Source organism: Phodopus roborovskii, unplaced genomic scaffold (genome assembly GCF_943737965.1).
Source record: "Phodopus roborovskii unplaced genomic scaffold, PHOROB, whole genome shotgun sequence".
Classification (NCBI taxonomy): domain Eukaryota; kingdom Metazoa; phylum Chordata; class Mammalia; order Rodentia; family Cricetidae; genus Phodopus; species Phodopus roborovskii.
In genome coordinates this window covers 9798315-9819064 of record NW_026125052.1, presented here as the reverse complement: position 1 = coordinate 9819064, position 20750 = coordinate 9798315, and the positions used below count along the sequence as shown (strand labels likewise).

The 20750-nt window shown below is 40.1% G+C and overlaps 1 protein-coding gene across 22 annotated transcripts in view; it reads right to left on the bottom strand.

Annotated features, from left to right (window-relative positions):
• The window catches only part of Mbtd1 (mbt domain containing 1), a 59646-nt gene that overhangs the window by 36959 nt on the left and 1937 nt on the right, over positions 1–20750 (bottom strand). For 8 of the 22 annotated variants that reach the window (XM_051196155.1, XM_051196544.1, XM_051196719.1 and 5 more), the window contains exons 1-4: positions 20297–20551; positions 19594–19654; positions 15991–16040; positions 4085–4284 (exon numbers count right to left, since the gene is read on the bottom strand). In XM_051196155.1, coding sequence (XP_051052112.1) covers positions 4085–4284; positions 15991–16010 — 220 coding nt within the window. In that variant the 5' untranslated portion in view covers positions 16011–16040; positions 19594–19654; positions 20297–20551. Of the gene's footprint in view, positions 1–4084; positions 4285–15990; positions 16041–19593; positions 19672–19818; positions 19841–20296; positions 20553–20587; positions 20736–20750 lie in introns of those variants that run through there. The other 14 variants (XM_051196389.1, XM_051197475.1, XM_051197644.1 and 11 more) reach the window with 12 other exon arrangements.

The following is a 20750-nucleotide window of genomic DNA, read 5'->3' as shown; positions in this document are numbered from 1 at the left end:
CAACATAATTGAGGGTTAACAAAATTATAGCAAAAGCCTTTAAAATATTGCAAAGGCTGAAACCAAAGAAGAGGAAGTATTTAGAAAAATTAAGAAGATTCTTTCAAATTATGTTCAGGGGACATAGAAGGATGAAGCTGGCTCCAAGTGTGAGGCAGAGGTCAGGACAAGAGATAGCTCGGCTTCTGATGGATATTATATAAAGACCAATAGCCCCAAAGGCAGAACTGCATAAACATGTCATATGAACCAAAATTCAAAAGAGCCAAATAGTTGGGCCTGGCTACATAAGCAGGCTGAGGCAGAAGGGTTGAGAGTTCAACGTCTACCTAGGCTATACAGCCAATTCAAGGCCAGTGTGGGTTAACTAAGTAAAATACTGTCTCAGTCAGAAGTGGGCTGGGATACAGTTCAGTGGCAGAGTACTAGCACACTCGAGGCCTTAGGTTTAATCCTTAGTGCTTCCTAAGAGGGAGAGAGGAAACAAAACAAGTTGATAGGTTAATGTTCCACCCAAATGGTTAAACTGAAGATACCTGTAGCATAACCAGCACTTACAAATCCATGAAAAATGGAAACAAGACAAAACACCAAATAGCTGAGACATTAGCATTGAATACTGGTTGTCCCATTTGAGAAAAAAAGAATGGTTCTCTACAAATTCTAGATTACTAAAAAGATTCTCAATTACCTATGTTAAAAAAGAAAACAACATCTGCCATAGTGGCACACTGTTTTGAACCTAGCACTTGAGAGGCAATACCAGGCTCTGTAACCACAGTGAGTTCCAGGCCAGGCTGGTCTACACAGTGAGACCCTGTCTCCTAACAAAACCAAACTAATCAATTATACAGTATCACACTACAATGCTCTTTTGTGATAAGATTTCCACACTGGTATGGCATCATCAAATCACAGCAAGAATATTTAGCAATAGGAATTAAGATTTTTTTTTTTTTTTTTAAAGACAGGGTTTCACTATGTAGAAATGGTTGGCTTGGAACTCACTATGTAGTCTAGGCTGGCCTTAAACTCACAGAGCTCTGCCTGCCTCTACTCTCCAAGTGCTTGGACTAAAGGTGTGTACTACCACACCAAGTTCAGTATTTCTGACAGTTTCCACATAGCTTTGTCAACTGTGTCAGCTAGAGTAGAAAACACCTAGGAAACCCTTCTTTTTGGGTTTGTGGTACTAGATTTAACATAGTACCTTTCTATGCAAGGAAAGAACTCTACCATTGAGGCACACATCTATCTTTCCCTAGGTACATGGTTGCTTTTTTGAGACAGGTCAAGTCTTGACTGTCATGGGACTTGCTACTTACTATGTAGACCAGGCTGGCCTCAACCTCAGAGAGATCCTCCTGCCTCTGTCTCCAGAGTGCTGGGATCACTCCTGGTCCTAGGTACATTTTAATTGATTGGGATCAATCTTTTTGTTTTGTTCCCAAGTCTCATATTGCCCAGGCTTGCCTAAAACTCTCAATCTGCCTGCTGTTGCAGCCTCTCAAGTGCTAGGATTATTGGGTGAATTAATTACCACAGATTATCCTAGTGGGTTTTGGTAAATGAAACTGTGACAGTGTATGCATTATGCCCATGCATGCTGCCTGTACATGTGTAAGCCAACTTCAGCTGTTGTTCCTTAGATGCCATCTCCCTTGTTTTGAGACAGTCTGGCCAGGTGGTGGTGGCACAGGCCTTTAATCGGGAGGCAGAAGCTGGCAGATCTCCGTGAGTTTCAGGACAGCCAGGGTTATTACACAGAGAAAACCTGTCTTGAAAAACTAAAACCAAACCAAAAAGAGACTGGCTCAATGCTTGCCAAGTAGGTTAAGCTGACTTGCCAGCAAGCTCCATGGATTCACTCACTCATCTCCACCACCCCAGTGCTGGCTGCGATTACAGTAGACACTATCTTACTTGTCTTTTCACATGATATCTGGGGATCAAACACAGGTCCTCATGCTTACATAGCATGCACTTTACTGACTGAATTATTGCCTTAAATACTGAGGTTAACTTTTATAAAAAATTTATTTCTGGGATAGCTTCCTTGTGTAGTTCATAATGGGTCTTCCTGTTTTAGCCTCTTCAAATGTTGCCACTGCAAGCTAAGTACAATTTCTTTAAATATGGTTTGAAGAACTCTATACCAGGCTCTAGCATGCTCGGCTTCTTAGTTAAGATAGTAGAATGCACAAAACAGGATTATCACCATCTGTAAATGATACACAGCTTAAAAATTAGATGACATAGCATCCAACACTTGATGACAGAATTAAAAATTTCTAACATCAAAGGTTAGTAAAAAAGAGCCTTCCAAGAGAGATCTAAAGCCAAGACCTGGTTTTGGCTGGTGTATATATGCCATAAAACAACAACAAACAGCTGGGCAGTAGTAGCACACACAGTTAACCCCAGTACTCAGGAGACAGAAGCAGGTGGATCTCTGAGGTTGAGGTTAGCCTGGTCTACAGAGCGAGTTCCAGGGCTAAACAGAGAAACCCTGTCTCAAAAAACAAAAATTAAAAAAAACAAAACAAACAAACAAACAAAAAACCAAACAAAAGCAACAATAAACAGTAAGCTGGTTCTGTAGGTAAAGGCACTTGCCAAAGCAAGCGTGGCAACCTGAGTTGAATGCCACACATGCATATAAAAGTGGAAGAAGAGAAATGACTATACATAATTGTCTTTCTGATCTTTCCTAGTGCACCAACATATATACCTTCACCTTCTTCTCCCCACCTTTCAATTTAAAAAAAAAAAAAAAAAAGGAAAAACTATCTATTATTTGAAATTCAGTATTATTTTAGAAAAAGCCAGTGATTTAACAACTGCAGTATCTTGAAGAAGACCGCAAGGCTGAAATGCCTTTTGGCCCGGTCACGGTGTAACCAGCCATTTGCTGGAAGTGTTTTGAGGATGGGATGCAAATCAGGCAAATCAGGAGGAACTGTTGCTATTAGCCAATAGTCTGAATATCCCAGGAAAAAGTGGCCAGAATATTGATGAATGGAATTACTTAAATGGAGGAAATGACTGTGGTTATTTGACATGCCTACCAAAGGAAGTGGTCAAGTGTGAAAAGATGTCATCATAAAAAGATTAGAATTATTATTGCAGCTTGATTAAAAAAAAAAAGTCACTTTCTTCATAAGGTTGATTCCCAATACACATGCACACACCCTTTTTTATTTGTGGTTCTAAGGATGGAACCCAGGAATTGTGCATGCTAGGGAAGCATTACCTCTTGGCCTCTAATTTAGCCTTAAAAGTAGCATTAAAACCAAATGAAAAGAATCAAAACAGGATAATTCTGGTTCAATATAAACCACATTCTTGTGCTGAGAACCACTAAAAAATGAGACCACTTTCTGTGTAAGATAGGCAGCAACTTATTACTGAAGGTGGTAACTTATGTTTTGGGCATGGTGAGGCAGGAATACTAGCTCAAGCTTCAGGCCAGCCTGTGATTCACAGTGCAACCTGTTCTGACAACCAACCAACCAACCAACCAACCAACCAACCAACCAACCAACCAACCGAACGAACGAACGAACGACCGACCGACCGACCGACCAACCAACCAACCAACCAACCCACCCACCCACCCACCCACCCACCAACCCACCCTCGACTGCTCCCTGGCCACCGCACATCTTGATAAACTGTCACAGAGAAGCTCTATCTCAGTGTTTTTAAAAACTCTATAATCCTTCACATTTTCAGCCCTATAAGGATAGTCATTAACTAAATTTGTCTTAGATAGTTGCTTCCCATTAGAAGGTAAGATGGCAGAGATAAACTCTGTGATATTATCTGGTACTCATGAGTTTTCAGTTTCAGTATCTTCAAACAATCCTCTTTAATAATTCTAAAGGAGAAGCCAGGCTTGGTGCCATTGTTTATAATCCCAGCACTTTGGAGGCTGGATGACTGTGAGTTCTCAACCAGTCTGGGCTACACAGCAAGACACTAAACATAAAATAAAATGACCAAACCAACTTAACAAAAACGTTAAATGAAAACATACAATCAAACACAAAGTTATGCAACAGGTGAAAGTGTAGACACTCACCCATGCCAGATTTACCATCTGGGTATGTGTAGACTTGTCCATTGTTTTTGATAATTGGGAGACTGGAAGGTAAAGGAGCAACTTCTTCTTCACTCTCCTCGGAGCTGGAGCTGCTACTTGTGTCCTCACTGCAGCTGTCATAGCCGTCAAACATCCCGAACCAGTCTTCTTTTTCTTTTGGATTGTGAAGAATGTTCTGTCTTTGTAGAAGAAACCAGTGACGTATGACACAGTGCTCACATACATCCCCTTTACAAGCCCTAAACACAAATTCTGCTACGTGAGATATGACAAACAAAATCCAGTATTGAGAACAGATAATTTATGCTTGTCTATTGGGATAAGTAGGATCTCAGGTTTGCCTCAAACTCAGGTAAGTGATCTTCCAATTTCAGTCTCCCAAGCTGCTGGGATTATAGATGCAGACCTAGAAAACAACATTAGCTTATAATGAAATACTAAACACTGTGGCAAAATGCACTTCTTTACTATGAGACACAAATAAACTGGTGAACTTAATAATGATGACAGAACTGAGACTGATGTAATGACTTGTATATTTAATGAGGCATGTTCCTCCTCCCCTCTAAGAAATTATACTTAGATCCTTTCTTTTAAAAAAATGAGATATAGTCAGGTGGTTGTGGAGCACACCTTTAATCCCAGCAGGGAGGCAGAGGTAGGTGGATTTCTCTGAGTTTGAGGTCAGCCTGGTCTACAAAGTGAGATCCAGGACAGATAGGGCTACACAGAGAAATCCTGTCTTGAAAAACAAAACAAAAGAACGACACCAACAAAAAAGAAATACAAACATTATTTCTTAATTTGTCTTTTATTTATAAAATTCTAAGTTTCTTAAGAAAAAAATATTTTTAAAAAAATGCATGTGGGTATTTTGTCTGTATGTTTATCTGTGCACTGATTGTGTGCCTGGTACCCATGAAAGGGAAGAAGAGGTTGTGAATTCCCTGGAAATGGAATTATAGACAACTGTGAGCTGCCACATGGGTGATGGGAATGGAACCAGTGTCCTCTGGAAGAGTGTTAACCACTGAGGATTCTTTCCAGCCCCTCCTTCTTATTCTGAGATAAAGTTTGCCTGTAAGGCTGCCTCAATCCTCCAAAAGCCTAACTGGCTAAGATTACACAGGTGTGTCTTCTGTGCCCAATTTTGTTTTTCAGATCACATACTGGAAATGTCATACCCTCAAAAATATTGACTTGGAAAAATTTGCATGCTACAACTCCCACCCCCTTCACAGTACTCTTCTATTGTTCTGAGCAACTTTTGGATTGTTTTATAAATGAGATCTATCTTCAAAGAGTCAAAATCAGATACTACTGGAATATTTAAACAAGAAGAAACCAGACTCTAAAGGCAATTCCAAAAGAGAAGTTTTGTTAATTTACCCTGATGAGGTAGATGGTAGGGAATGGGCTAATCTTCATTTGATAGTGTGGGGCTATGAACACAGCTTCTGCAAATATTACCTGAGAACTCCAGTTTTTTCTTAGTCACCCAACAACTACATATCAAACACCCATGTACCTCACTGTGTACACAGCAGACATGATTCTTATAGATGGTGTCATGGATTGAGAGATGGAGCAGTTATGTGGAAACAGAATAACTAAGATGGGGCTGGTACCATCATCATTTAGGAAATTTTTGTGCTTTCAAGGTACCTTAGAGCCTTTAATATGCTTATGGACATTATTAAAAAAGAATATCCAGTGTGTAGTAAATATCTACCTAAATTTTTATTATTTTTAGTTATTGGTAGGTGCCCATGGAGGCCAGAAGATCTCATATTCACTGGAGCTGAAATTACAGGTTGTGACTTGGGACTTTTCCAAGTGTAGCAAGTGTTCTTAATTGTTGAGCCATCTCTGTAACCCAACATCATAATTTATACCACACTTCTTAGGTAAGAGCTGTTCTCTAACTACCTTGTTTTTCATTAAGATAGTCTACTGGTGAACTTACATATAAGAGATAACAGATTTACTCTACGTAAATTACCATGTTTATTAAGAAGGCAGCTGTATATTCAATGAAAGGACTAGTGGGAAAAAGAATTTTGACTTCAGGAGAAAAGGATCTACAAAGGAGTCTTTTCTACACATTGTTTGAGTGGACAGATTTTCTTTTTTTTTTTTTAAATGAGACAGGGTCTTTCTACATGGCCTTAGCTGTCCTGGAACTCACAAAGATCCAACAGTTCCTGCCTCTCAAGTGCTCAGATTAAAGGCATGTGCCACCATGTCCAGCTTTTTTTTTTTTTTTTAAAAATTATTTTTATTTTGTATATGATAGTATTTTATTATTTTTGTGTGTACATGGGTGTTTTGCCTCTCTGTATGTCCATGTACCACATGCATGCCAAGTGTCTACAGAGTCTAGAAGGACAATGGATCCCCTATAACTGGAGTTACAGATAGCTGGATGCTAGGAATTGAACCTGGGTCCTCTGGAAGAGCAGCCAGTGCTCTTAACCACCATCTCTCCATCCACAGAATTTTCCTTCCTTTTCTTTTTTTAAACAACTATAGGCTTATACTGCTAAGTCTGAGCAATTTACTCTATTTTCTGAAAATCCCCCATGGCAAGAAGTAAAGTGGCTGTAGTCTACCAGTATCTCCAAAGCTGACATTACTGTAAATTTTATCAGGTGATAGTGATCTACAATTCAGGAAGTTATTTTCAGATTTATCAAATACCACCACATAATCAAATATCAGACATGCAACCACCAACTATCAGCAGAAACAGAAGGCAGGTCAGAAGAGGTTGTTGAATTCCCTAAAACTGGAATTATAGGCAGCTGTAAGACATCAAATGGGTGCTAGTAACTAAATCAGGTCCTCTGGAAGTACGGTGCTCTTAACCCTAGAGTGGACAAGGAGTTCAACCAGGGTCAGTGAGACAGAACAGTGTGTTAAGGTCACCAAGCCTGACCACCTGAAATAGATTTTCAGGACTAGCAGTGAAGTAGAGATCAACTCCTGAAGACTGTCCTTCAAATTCCACACAGAGGCATGTATGTATCCCATGTCCTTACCCCTAAAGAGTTCAAACAGATGATCCAAAATCCAATACACAGACACATTAAAAAAACAGATGAACAAAATTGCTTAAGGCCATAATAATTCCCCTCCCTAGGACAAAATTTTTGTACTCTAAAAGGCCTCATTTATACATTAAAAGATAGGCAGAAAACTAGAAACAAATGCAAAAAGTACTACTTACAATATTATTAAAAGTTATGAAATACATGGGGATAAATGTAGCAAGAGACAAGAATCCTAAAAATGAGAAAAAAAGCGCCAACAAAAGATCTAAATGGAGAGGAGGATCATGTTTAAGAACTAGAATTAATTTCAATAAAAGGTCAATTGTTTTACTTTCGGATTTTTGAGGCAGGGCACACTTGGTTGACCAGGAACTCATGACCATCCTCCTGCCTCAGGCTCCCAAGTACTAGGACTACAGGTTAAGCCCCCATGTCTTGCAGTAAAATGTCAGTTCTTTCAAAACTGATTTACAGATTTAAAGTAGTCTAATCATAATCCTACTAGACTGATAGAAACTGGCAACCTGATTACATTATAATAATGCTATTGTAATATAGACAGTGGGATTTTGCCATGAACACAGACTGAGAGATCAGTAAATAAAGTAGAATAACCTAGAAATAAGCATATAGTCAATGAAAATGAGATACTTCCATCCATATTCCCCAACTGACTGACTACATGCTAGAAGATGCTCATATATATGACAAAAAAACCCAAAAAACAAAAAAAAAAAAACAAACAAACAAACAAACAACAACAACAACAAAAAAACCCCACAAAAAAACAGAAGAGTAAGACAATCACAGACTGGGAAGATACATTTGCAAATCAGTAAGTACCTGATAACAACAGCAACAACAAGCACTGAAACTCAAGAGAGGGCTAAGGCTCTAACTCAGTGGAGCTCTTACCTAACACACAAGTCCTGCCTTTGGTCCCCCACACTGCATACAATACTGAGGTGAAGTCAGGAGGATAAGGAGGAGTTCAAGGTCATCCTAGGCTACAACCCAACTTGAGGCCATCCTGGGCTAAATGAGACCCTACCTCAAAAAACAAAACAAAACACCCCTATCTCCAATCCCCTCAACAATTGCCTGGTGTGGTGACATAAACTTACAATCCCAGTCACTTGAGAGGCCAAGACAGAACATTTTAAGTTTGAAGACAGCTTGGGTAATTTACCAAGACCTTGCTTTACATAAAAGTCCTTTTAAAAAGGACTGATAATATAGTTAAGTGGTAGAGCTCTTAGCATGCACGCACTAGGCCCTACCTAGCACTGAAAAACAAAACCAAAAAAATCAAACAAACAAAAACCAAACCAAAACAGAATAGTGTAATATCACTCCCAGAACTTAGGTTAGAGGTATCAGGAATTCAAGGTCACTTTCTCCTACAAAATGAGTTCCAGGTCAGCTGAGGGTACAAGCAACCTTATCTAAAACAACAAAACAAACTCATACATAAAACATAACCACATTCTCAAAACAATGAAAGAAAAACCAATATCACTTTAGTGACTAAAACAATCCATTTTAAAGATGAGGCAAAATACTTAACAGATTTCAAAGACGCCCAGATAGCAAATAAAGACATGAAAAGCAGCTTAATATTTTTAGCTATTGTAAAACGTAAATTAAAACCATGAGATTGACTGGCTGGATGGCAGAAGCCTGTAAACCCAGCATTTATGCCTTTAAACCCAACACTTAAAAGGCAGAGGGAAGAACAGTGTTTGAGGCTGGTTTGGACTATATAGCAAGATTCTGTGTGAAAGCAGCTAGAGGTAATGGCTCAGTGGTTAAGAGCACTGGATACTCTTGAAGATGGATCTGGGTTTGCTCTGGGCTCAATTCTTAGAACCCTTCAGGTGGTTCATAGCCACTTGTAAATCCTGTTGTAGGGGGTCCAATGCCTTCTTCCAACCTCCATAGACACCAAGGATGGACATGGTACATTGATATACATGCAGGCAAAACACACATAAAATGAACAAATTGACTTGGACAGCCATTGCTACACAAAGAAACCATGCTTTGAAAAGCTAAAAACCAAAATCCTAGGGGGAAAAAAAATTCTCTTTCAAAAAACAGTGACAAAAAAACCCCCACCAAACCAATACCATACTAAGAACCCCACATTCTATGCTCTGTGTGGCAAACAGAACTGCCAATACAATGCAGATGGGAATTGTTTGGTTGGAGTCTCAGGCTTGAGCATGCACAATCCAGAAAGCCCCCTCACCTGAAACCCTGCCTATTCAGAGTCTCTGAACAAAGGAAAAGTGCCAAAAAGACCAATTCTGCATTCTTGGTGACTATTGCGATTTCTTCCTCTGATGCCACCAGCAGCCCAAGTACTGTCTAAGTGCTTTTGACTACATACTTAGGCACAAATCCAGCTTCTGGCAGACACATCAGCACCCTTCATCTATACAACCTATAAAATCTCCCTGCTTTAGATGAGGGCATGTGACTTCTCTGGCCTCAACTCTGGGACTAGAGAACCTGCCTGGGAGTTGCTTTGGTCAATATACCTGTGGTCATACTTTTTCAGTTTGGCTCTGACTTACTGTGTTGGTAGAAAAAACTTATTATGGGGGTGGGGTGGGTGACAATCTATTAAGAATATAAAATGGCACACTGCAAAGCAGTTTCCTTAATGTTAAATCTATACATGCTATCCTCCCACTCCTAGGTATTTCACACACTTGAGAAACGGTATCAAAATGTCCATAAAAAAAAAAAAAAAAAAAAAAACCAAACCAAAACAAACAAAACAAAACAAAACAAAAAACCCAGAAATGGTCTAACAATCCCACAACACAAGGAATCTAACTAGCGATACCCAGCCTACAAAAAGTACACAAACACATAAACCTGCCACCCTTAATTAACTATCAAACTTGATGTACTATATACACACTGTCTCATGCTACTTTGCTAGGACTAGCACCATAGGTTTGTTGATACCAGAAACACATAGTGCTGTGCTACACTGTTTTAGCTACAGCTAAGATGTCATCAAGCAAGAGGAATTTTTTAGCAGCATAGTAATTTTCATGGGACTACTGTCTTACATGTAGTTAATTGACTGAAACATTGCTATAGTGCACATGACTGTGTTTCACTAGTCTTTCATGTGGCAAAGTCCTGCCTTTATAATTTCAGAGGCTTTCTAAGGTATTTTGATGTTTTGTAAATCTAAATCTACCTTTGAGAGAGCCTCAATGTTTCTTTCCGTTTGGTTTTTCGAGGCAGGACTTCTCTGTGTTGCCCTTGCTGTCTTGGAACTCTGTGTACATCAGGTTGGCCTCAAACTCACAGAGATCCTATCGCCTGTGCCTCTTGAGTGCTGCCACCACACCCATCATGAGATTCTCAATGGTTTGATTTTCTTTTCTTCTCCCTCCTTAGCCCAAGTGATTTTTTAGATATTAAGTAAGATTTATGCTAAAATATTAGTGTTATTTTATAGGGATCTCATTAAATTAATTTTTAACTAAAGGTTGAGGATGTAATTCAGCTTAAAATTCACAAAACCTAGTCTCCAGCATCTCATAAAGGGGCATGGTGACAAAAGCCAGTAAATTCCAGCACTTAGCAGTCAGGAGTTTCAGAAGTTCCAGGTCATTTTTGGTTATCTAGCCAGTTTGAGGGCAACTTGAGTTACATAAGACAGTCTCAAAAGCAACACTAAAGATTTTATTAGTTTGGGAAGGGCAGCTTGATGTTGAAATGGCCTATCTCCTCTAAGACAGGGTTTCTGTGTAGCATTGGCTGTCCTGGAACTCTCTCTGTAGAGCAAGCATTTCAGAGCTCCTCCTGCCTCTGCCTGCTGGGATTAAAGGCAGCACATGCTACCACTGCCCGCAGGTTTTTTTAAGAAGGGGTTTTGTCTTGTAAGCCCAGGTTGGTTCTGAATTCCTATGAGATTGAGGATGACCGCCTACTTCTCCTATCTATGCCTCTGGAAGTGTGTACCATACCTAGCACAGTTCTACTGCCAGTAACTGTGTGTATTTGCAGTGCATGGAAATTTATCATTTTATATTCTATCTTGTCCAATTTAAGATAGTTTTGCCATTGATTTCTGGGGCTTTTCATATTAAACAATTACATTACCACGAAAGAAACTTTTATGTCTTTCTCCATTGTTACACCTCTATTTCTCCTTTTCTGTCTATGGGCTCATACATGCCATTAAACAGAGACAGTGAGAACACTTACTTTGGTCTTTATCATTCTTATGAAATGCTCTTTATCTAATCCCAATTACAATGCTGGTTTTAAGATTGAGGTGTATCGTTATTTGACTTAGGGAGTGTCTCTTTGTAGTTAAGGCTGGCTTTGAGCTCTCAATTCCCCTGCGCCACCAAGTACTGGATTAACAAGCATGTATACTTCATGACTTTCTATAGTCAAACCTAGTTAAACATTCAATACAGTGTAAGGCACATATTTATTAAGACAAAATATTAATAAAATCATCTATGAAACCATTCTTGTTTCTTCAATGTTTTAATTAGAAAAGGTGTTTATAGGCTTTTGCAGATCAGAGACTTTTCTCTTTAGACCTAGTAATGTTAAGTAACACATATTTCCAAATATGAAATCATCTTTGTATCTGTAGTATAATTTAACCTAATTAAAATGTTATTTCCTGAGCCCAGTGGTGGTGGTGATGGAGCATACCTTTAATCCCAGCACTCAGAGGCAGAGGCAGGTGGATTTCTGTGAGTTAGAGGGCCAGCCAGCATAGTCTACTTAGGGAGTTCCAGGACAGCCTCCAAAGCTACAGAGAAAACAACCCTGTCTCAAAAAACCAAAAAAAGTTATTTCCTTAAAAACCAAAGACCACATAGTCAAGGTTTAAAATAATATCCCTGTCTTATCTGCACTTTTCATTTCTTTGTGCTATCTTTATCAGTTTAGAAGCTATGTATTATCCCTTCATTATAAAAACAATTATGTTTTTCTTCATTTTGTATATTAATGCAGCACTGGGACCACTTCTATTTTCTACTTTTATGTTTTTCAAGACAGAGTTTCTCTGTGTAGCTTTAGAGCCTGTCTTGGAATTCACTCTGTAGGCCCAACTACCTCTGCCTTCTAAGTGTTGGGATTAAAGGCATTTGCCACTACCACCCGGCTAGAAATTTATTTTTATTGATGTATTTAGGGTTATCAATGTTCCTCTCCTCTCTGCTCTGAAGTACATCCTATAGATTAAGATTATACTAATTTCATTAGCACTTTTTAGAAATTAAAGTATGGAGCAAGCTAGATAGCATGGTGGGACAAGGTGCTTGGTTTCAAAAATCTAAAACCAAAACACACAACCTCCCAAACAACAACTTGCAATTTGTATTTCTCTAAACCCCCATGAAGCCACACTTTTGACTGTGTATTCGAATTCAAGACTTTCCTGTCTAGCCTGAAAAGTTCTCATGTGCTTTTCCTATCAATCCCTACTTTTGTTCCAGAGTTCTGGCCTGCCTTTGCCTCCTCCTGAGTGCTGGGATTAAAGGTGTATACCACCTTTCCTGGAGGGTATCCTTTTAAAGATTTATTTACTTATTATGTATACAGTCTTCTGTCTGCATGTATACCTTCAGGCCAGAAGAGGGCATCAGATCGCATTACAGATGGTTGTGAGCCATCATGTTGTTGGGAATTGAACTCTGGAAGACCAGTCAGTGTTCTTAACCACTGCAATCTCTCCAATCCCTGTTATCTTTTATCTTAAATGCTTTAGACTAGAAGAGTTTCAATTCCCAAAAGGGAATCTATCATATGGTATAGGTTAAAAATCTTTATTTAAAACGAGTTTTCTTTGGGACAGACTCAAATCTAAGCACAGAAAACTTTATGTTCCATATACATAAAAGTACTTAAATCATTTATCTTTTGAGATAATGGTTTCATTCTGGAGTCCATCATGGCCTCAAACTTGTGGCAGAGTCTTCTTGCTTCAGAGTTGGAACTATAGGTACAAGTCACCATGCCTGGCTTCTATTATTATAGTTATAATATAGGGTCTCACTAAGTTATCTAGGCAGGCCCTAAACTCATTTTGTAGATAAGGCAGACACTGATCTCATTTGCTCTGCTAGTTTCTAGAATAGTTTGGATTATAGCCCTGTTCTACCAGCACCACTTTTTTGGTTTTCTTTTCTGCTTCAGACATGGTCTCACCTGTAGTCTAGGTTGGCCTTGTCCTTGGGCCAATCTTCCTAGCATTTGGGTGTGAATACCACAATTAGATTATTTAACTCCTCCCCCCCACCCCAAGACAAAGTCTGATTAGGTAAAGCTGGACTTTAACTTGAAATCCCCTGCCTTAGCCTTCTGAGTGTTGGTATTACAGCACCTGCCTTTACATGTAAATAATCTTATTTTTATTGCACCTACGTTTTTCTTTTTTGAGATAGGGTCTCACAATGTAGTCTTGTCTGGCCAAGAACTTGCTATGTAGACCAGGCTGGCCTTGAATTCCCAAGGATCCTCCTGCTTCTGCCTTCTAAGTGCTGGGATTAAAGGTACCTGCTAATATTTGTTGACCCCCTTTTTAAAAATGTATTTTATGAGTGCTTTGTTTGCATGTATGTCTGTGTATGTACTTGTATCTGGTGCTTGTAGAATCCAGAAGAGGATGTCAGATCTCTTGGAACTGGGGTGACAGATGGCTGTGAGCCACCACTTAGCTGCTGGCAACCAAATCTGGGTCCCCAGGAGTAGCCAGTGCTCTTAACTAGTAAGCCATTTCTCAGCTTCTGTATCTATGTTTTGACCGTGGTCTATCAGCGCTTTAGGTAAGGTCAAGTTTTCTACCTGTGTGGTGTCATACGGTACTCATGTTGTGAGTTTTGAGACACTTCAGACTTTAGATTTTTTTTGGATCAGGGAAGGTCAACCTGTATTTAAGATTAAAAGCTGGGCATTGGCAGTTGTGAGCCCAGCACTTCGAAAGACTGAGGCAGGAACAAGGTCCCTTAGGTTACACAGAAATCCTGTCTCAAGGAAAATATTGGAAAGTATGAACATTTCTGTGTCTCATTTCTTTCAATCAGCATGGCTTATTTGAGACCCATCTGTTACTACATCTACAAATGGTCCATTGCCTTTTACTACTAAGCAGTATTCCACTTTATTCATGTATTACAGTTTATCTTTTTTCCATCCAGATTTGACTATAAGTCATAAAATTTTTGTACAAAGAACAAACATGGTGGGTCTCTTTATGGAGATTTCTTCTAAGACACGTCCCCCAGAGAATGGCAGAAACTGAGAGGATAGTTCTGAACCCTATACAGACGTGTACTCCTACATGTAAGTACCTAAAATGAAGTTTAACACTTATGTGAATGTACCTTCACAGAATTTTACTGAGCTCCCTCTTCTAGTGATGACACAATGCCTACATAATGAGATGAAGAGTGGGATGATACAGGGTTAAGTTGCTATATACATAAAGGTATTGGAAAACAGCTTGTGACACATTGACAATCAATCTGATAATCAAGATGGATAAGAAGTAATGGTTAGACATGGAGTGTGCAAAGCATGGATAAGCTGGACAAGGAATAAATAATTCATGACTTAGACATAACCATCTGAGAAGCTGTGAGGTTTTTTTTTTTTTTTGGTTTGAGAGAGGGGTTCTTTGTGTAGTCCTGGCAATCCTGGACCTCTTTAGACTAGGCTGGTCTTGAACTCACAGCGATCCATCTATCAATTCTCCTGAGTGTTGGGATTAAAGGCATGTGCTACCACTGCCCAGCTATTTTTCTCAAATCTCAAACTTGTGTGTGAGAACTCAAGAGCGATGGGTGGAATCAGGAGCTAAAAAGCTACTTAGCTCTTGCTAGCCTCTGTCTCATTACACCACCAGAATCAAATGCATAGTTTGGTTAGTTATTAGGTCCAAATCTCTACATTTCTGAGTCCAATTTCTGGTTCTATCTGTATTATAAATTTGGATACCACAATCACTTGGGTCTAGCTTTTTTTTTTTTTTAAAGAAAATATACTGCAAAGAAAGGACATTACTACAAATGGACTTTTTTAGTTTTTCAGGAAAAAAAGTTATGAAACTAAGTATGAACCTGATAATCTAACTAAAAAATAACATGGTTTTATAAAAATTAGGACTCACAGTAGCCTAGAGGTTCTCAAAGATCATTACCATGGTTTAATTTTTTTGTGTGTGTGTGTGTATGTTGGGGATTAAACCCATGGCCTTGCAAATGTTAGGCAAGCATAGCATTTAGCTATATCACTGGTGCATTTATCCTTTAAAAATATATTTGGAACAGGATGTTCAGAAGACATGTATGATTGGTAAGCTGGGTAGAGGGAAACTTGCCACCAAGCCTGATGACCTGAGTTTGGTTCCAGGGACCTAGATAGTGGAAGGCTGCAAGCAGTTTTCTGACCTCCACACACATGCTATGGCATGCACATGCCCACACACATAAAATACAAACACACAATAAATAAATCAATACAAATGGAATGAAAAGTTAAGTAATTACTGAATATATGCTAACCAATACTGACTTAGATACACATAATGTATACAAGGCGTATTTCTCCCATGTGTAACAATTTAACAAAAAAAAAAATTTAAGGTCTAAAAGTAAATAGGAACTAGTCTGTAAACTACAATGTCAAACACCAGAAATATAAAAATCTACTAGACGTTGTATGTCTTTCTTTGACTAGACTACAAAGTAGGGTCAAATAAACTATTATAAGCAGCTTTATAATAGGGGTGGCAATTATACAGTAAAAGGAGATCGGGGAAGAAACTAACTTACTCACTTTTTAAGTGCAGTGATCATCACATCTTCAGGTGGAAGTTTACAGAAACCCTATGAAAAGATTAAGACTTGATTCTAACCCGTATTTCAGATGAAGACAAGGAAGCTCTAACAGTAGGCAACTTACTTTTAGAATAAAACAAAGTCAGAGCTAGAGTCAAGCCAGCTTACCTACTTTGTTCAGACCTTATTCTAGGACATTAAATTCTAAATTAACACTCAAGTCAGGGTGAAAAGCAAAAGGGAATTCAGAACCAAACTTAGTGTTTCCCTAACTAGCTTATTAAGAAAAACTTTCTGGGTCACACATTAAACAGATTCTTGGCAGGGCTTGGAGCACACACCTAAAACCCTTGTAATTTGGAAGCTGAGGCAAAGCCAGCCTGGGCTATTAAATAAGACTTTGTCTCAAGAAATAAAACTGGGCTGGGAAGATGGCTGAGTCCCTGTTGCCCAAGCACTAGGATCCAAGTTCAGATTTTCCTCCACAGCATGAAAGAGGTCACAACAGTGAGGCGGAGACAAGCAGATCCCTGAGGTCTTTAGTTAGAGACCTCATCTCAGAAAGAAAGTAGAGAACAATTAAGAAAACACCCAATGTCAGCCTTTGGCTTCCACATATATAGATTTAACACACCCACCCTCCCACATACACCCATCCACCCTTTGGCTTCCACATACATGTGTAACACACACACACACACACACACACACACACACACACACACACACCAGACCTACAACAAATTCTCAAAGTAATAGTAGGACTAAACAACAATTACCTCAAGGAAAGGGGTGTTTTTAACTAGTGTCTTTAAGAGATGACACCAGTGATTACATTGTTCTAATACCCACATGTTCAATTTGGAGAGACATAGCTGTTTAAGTTGACATCAAGTAAAAACAATATGATAAAATATTGAATGTTTCCATCCATTAGCCACTGAGGTTGATGGCTTCCATACTGGCTAGCACAATTAGCACACGTTTCCATCACTGCAGAAGCTCTATTAGATATCAACATATGATTCTATATCAATCCTTCAACTATAAGAAGAAAATCAAGGCATCTGATGCTATCCCACAAGGTCATGGGGATCAACAGTGGCAAAAGTACAAATCAAGCCTCTCTTGACTAGTGTTCCCTTATCACTGCACCCCTTTCTTACAATAAGGGTTTATTCAAGTGAGTATATATCCTTTTAACCTTTCATTATGCTTTCTAGCAAAGCCAGAAGAGAAACTGTAAATTTATGGGGGAGGACCCTTAATAAAGATTAAGAAATAGTAATTTCTTGGCTGGGGATAGATACAGTGTCAGTAACAGCGCTCAGCACACATGGAGTTTTGGGCTCACTCACCAGCACTACATAAGTTAGATATGGTGGTACATACCTATGAACCACACTAAATTTCAGGGCAGGAAGGGATACTTGAGACCCTGCCTTAAAACAATAAACAAAAACTCCACAATAACCTAAAAGTAAAACATGCATCTTTAGTAAAAATAAAAGTTACCTGGTACCATTAAGGATACCCTATGAGAAGATGAGTCTAAGCTTGTAAATACTTAAAATATTTTCTGTCTTTATGGTTTTTACTATCATGTACTTGAAACCCTGAAACTAAAGACAATAGTCTTTGACTATTATGCCGAAGGTTAAATCTTCTGTTGTTTTTCTGAAATGGGGGGGGGGGGAGTTTACTATATAGCCCAAGTAAAGCTATATACTCTGCCCCTTGGGTGGTAGGGATTAGAGGCAAACACCACTATTTCTGGCCCAGATAGACATGGAAACAATTTTAAAGATGAAAAGGTGAGGAATAGGGCACAATTCAAAACAGTTGACTTCTCTATTTTAGAATGTGCTTATTCAGATCACCTGAGCACCCCTGGCTTTTGGTACTATAGTACTTTAATGGTTATGACATCAATATATTGTTTATACTTATAAACAACAATTATGTTTTAGTTTGAATACTGTGTTTGAACATAATTTGAAATAATTTACTTTGTTTTTAATTTAAAAAGTAACTAAGGGACAAGAAGGAGCATTGGAGTATCTGGAAGATTAATAAGATCCATGTATAGCCAGCCATAAAAATACAGCAATGCCCTCTTTAAAAATAAAACCAGTTGTTCCTGTCTAGTATGTTTAGAATGCAAAGTCAGTCAAATTATGTCATGACAGTTCATGTTTAAAGTTAGCAGGAAAAAAAAAAAAAAAAAAAAAAAAAACAAAAAACTTGGAAGTCCATACTGACTCAAACTTTGAGGAGCTCTGTAAATTTTCAAATCCCCATTAAAAGCTAGTGACCAGCCCTGAGAGAAAACATTGTATACTTTACATAAAGTTACAAAATGGTTAAAAACCTTGGCTCACCAGAAGATATCATGAACAGACACTTATTCAAGACAGCTTTTGCCCTAATCTGCAAGGCATTTGCAATCCTTGAATATGGGGTTTTATATAAATAGAAGCTACTTGTTATTCAGAGGAGGTGGTGCAAAAACCGCTAAACACTCTTTGGTGTTGAGGTAAACAGTCTGAAACACACAAGAGCAAAGCAACAGCTCTATCATAGGCTAGGGAACAGGAAAAAATTTGCTTCAACAGTAACAAGAGACACTGGGAGTTAAGCACATCAGTGGGTGCTGGTAGGTATTTGCAAGTGAACTACTAGGTGACAAACACTGTTGAATATTAATGTAGAGAGAGGATTAGAAATACTGAAAACTCCAAAGTAAACATTAACGTGCTATACACACTTTAAGTCTCATATAAGACAGAATTGTCATTAAAAAAAAAAAAAAAAAAAAAAAAAAAAAAAAAAAAGGCTCACCTAGGTAAAAGTCTTGCTGCCAACCTTGATGACCTGGGTTTGATTCCTGGGCCATACATGGCAGGAGAGATGATGACCTCAACCTGTCCTCTGACTCCCCCAAGGTAGCACCCTACCCCATAGTAAGTAATTGAAAAACAAAAAACCTTTGTGACACCGAGCCTTCCCTTTTTGGAGGAGACTGGGTTTGCAAAGATCACAAGTCAAATCGATGGGAAAGAACAGTTCTGACCATTTGTTTTACCGGTAATTGCCTTTGTCAGCTTCAATACTATTCCCTCCTAGGCCCAATTTTAGACATTCTTAGGAAAAGTGATTCAGGCACAGACAAATGTACACTGACAATACTAAAGAAAAGGCGTTAAAATTCCTAATCTCAAGAATACCAGTGAGACAACCATGAAAACCCACTATCAACCATCTTTAGTCATGTAAGCAGCACATTTGCAACCGACCCAGTAAAGTTTTCAGTTGGCCTTCACTATCTCTTAACTCTCCCCACCCCCCTTCCTCCACTTCCCTGCTCTTCTCCTGGCAGGAAAATATAGGCCAATGAGCAGTGGGTGGGTGAGGAGGATGTGAGAACAAATTTGAGAAGTAAAAAAGGGAGCAACTTAACCAGGACATGAATGAGGCTTAAGGGTCTAATAAGGGCAGACGAATAAGTATCAGAGGGACTGAAAAATAATGGAAGGCGCTTTCCTTGGCGGTAGTGCGTGTCATTATGTATGCAGGTTTAAGTAGAGGTCAGACTACCTACCACTTGTCAGAAGCTGGACAGGGGCGGCTGCTTTGGGTGACTTCTAGTGTCTCTTCCGACTCTGAAATGTTAGGATTTCTAGTTCACAAAGGAGAACGAAAGGATGATGGAAGCCCACCGCTTTGGAACTCTTCTGAAGCAGCAGCCCTGGCCGCCGACTCCCCGACACCACTCCCACGTCTCCCTCCCACACGTGCCCACCCCGCCCCCTTTCAATATCAGCACCTCCACGTGCAAAATGCCTCCCGGCACTGGCCCCGCACTAGTGGGCTCCTTCCCCTGCAAAGCCCTCAAACTCTGTATGCGCCTGCCCCCACACCCCAGGGAAGAGAGGACACCACTCTCCCACTCTTGGCAGCTTAAAAAAAAAAAAAAAAAAAAAAAAGGAAAAGTCTCCAATCCAGTCTTTCTCTTCAGCCAGAACGGGGTGATCGTGGTGGTGGGGGGGGGCAGAGAAAAACTTTCTTCTCATTTTTTTTTCTCCCAGAGAGTAGAGAGAACCCCAAGTCAGAAGTTGAGGGGGGGAGGGGAACCCCTTGAACGTTTAACGGCCAGCAGGGGGAGGGGAGCTCTGGGGATGGAGGGGGCGTGGGGTGAACAGGCCCGCGAGCGGGGTCCCGGGGCTGCGGGGTTCCTGGGGCCGGGCAGCTGCAGGCGTCCCCCCCACCTGGCACACAAAGCGGCTGCTGCGCTCGGCTCTCACCAGATCCTTTGTGTTTTCCATCAGGGCCTCATGGGTAGGGGCCGTCCGTGCTCCCCGAGCCCGCGGCGCCCCCTCCCTCCCGAGCAGGGGGCGGACGCCTCTCCCCGGGACTGCGGCGACTACAGGGGGGGACCCCCGGCTGGGCCCGGGCCAGTGGCGGCAGTGGCAGCCCCCGGATTTCCCCCCTTTAACTCGGGTGGCCCCAGGATATCAACAACATTAGCATAGCCCTCCCTCCTCAGCGCGCTTGCGCCGTGACCCGCGCCCCGATTGGCCCACTTCCCCACGTACCCTCCTCTCTCCCCTCCAGCGTGGGACCCTCGGCAGGCTCCGTACTCTAAGGACCGTACCAAAACCCGAAGGCGATGAGGTAATGAGGGCTCGCGGCAAGGCGTGGGGTCCGGAGTCAGCAGGAAGAGGAGTTTCTCTCAGCCACTTTCATTTCTACCCCGGC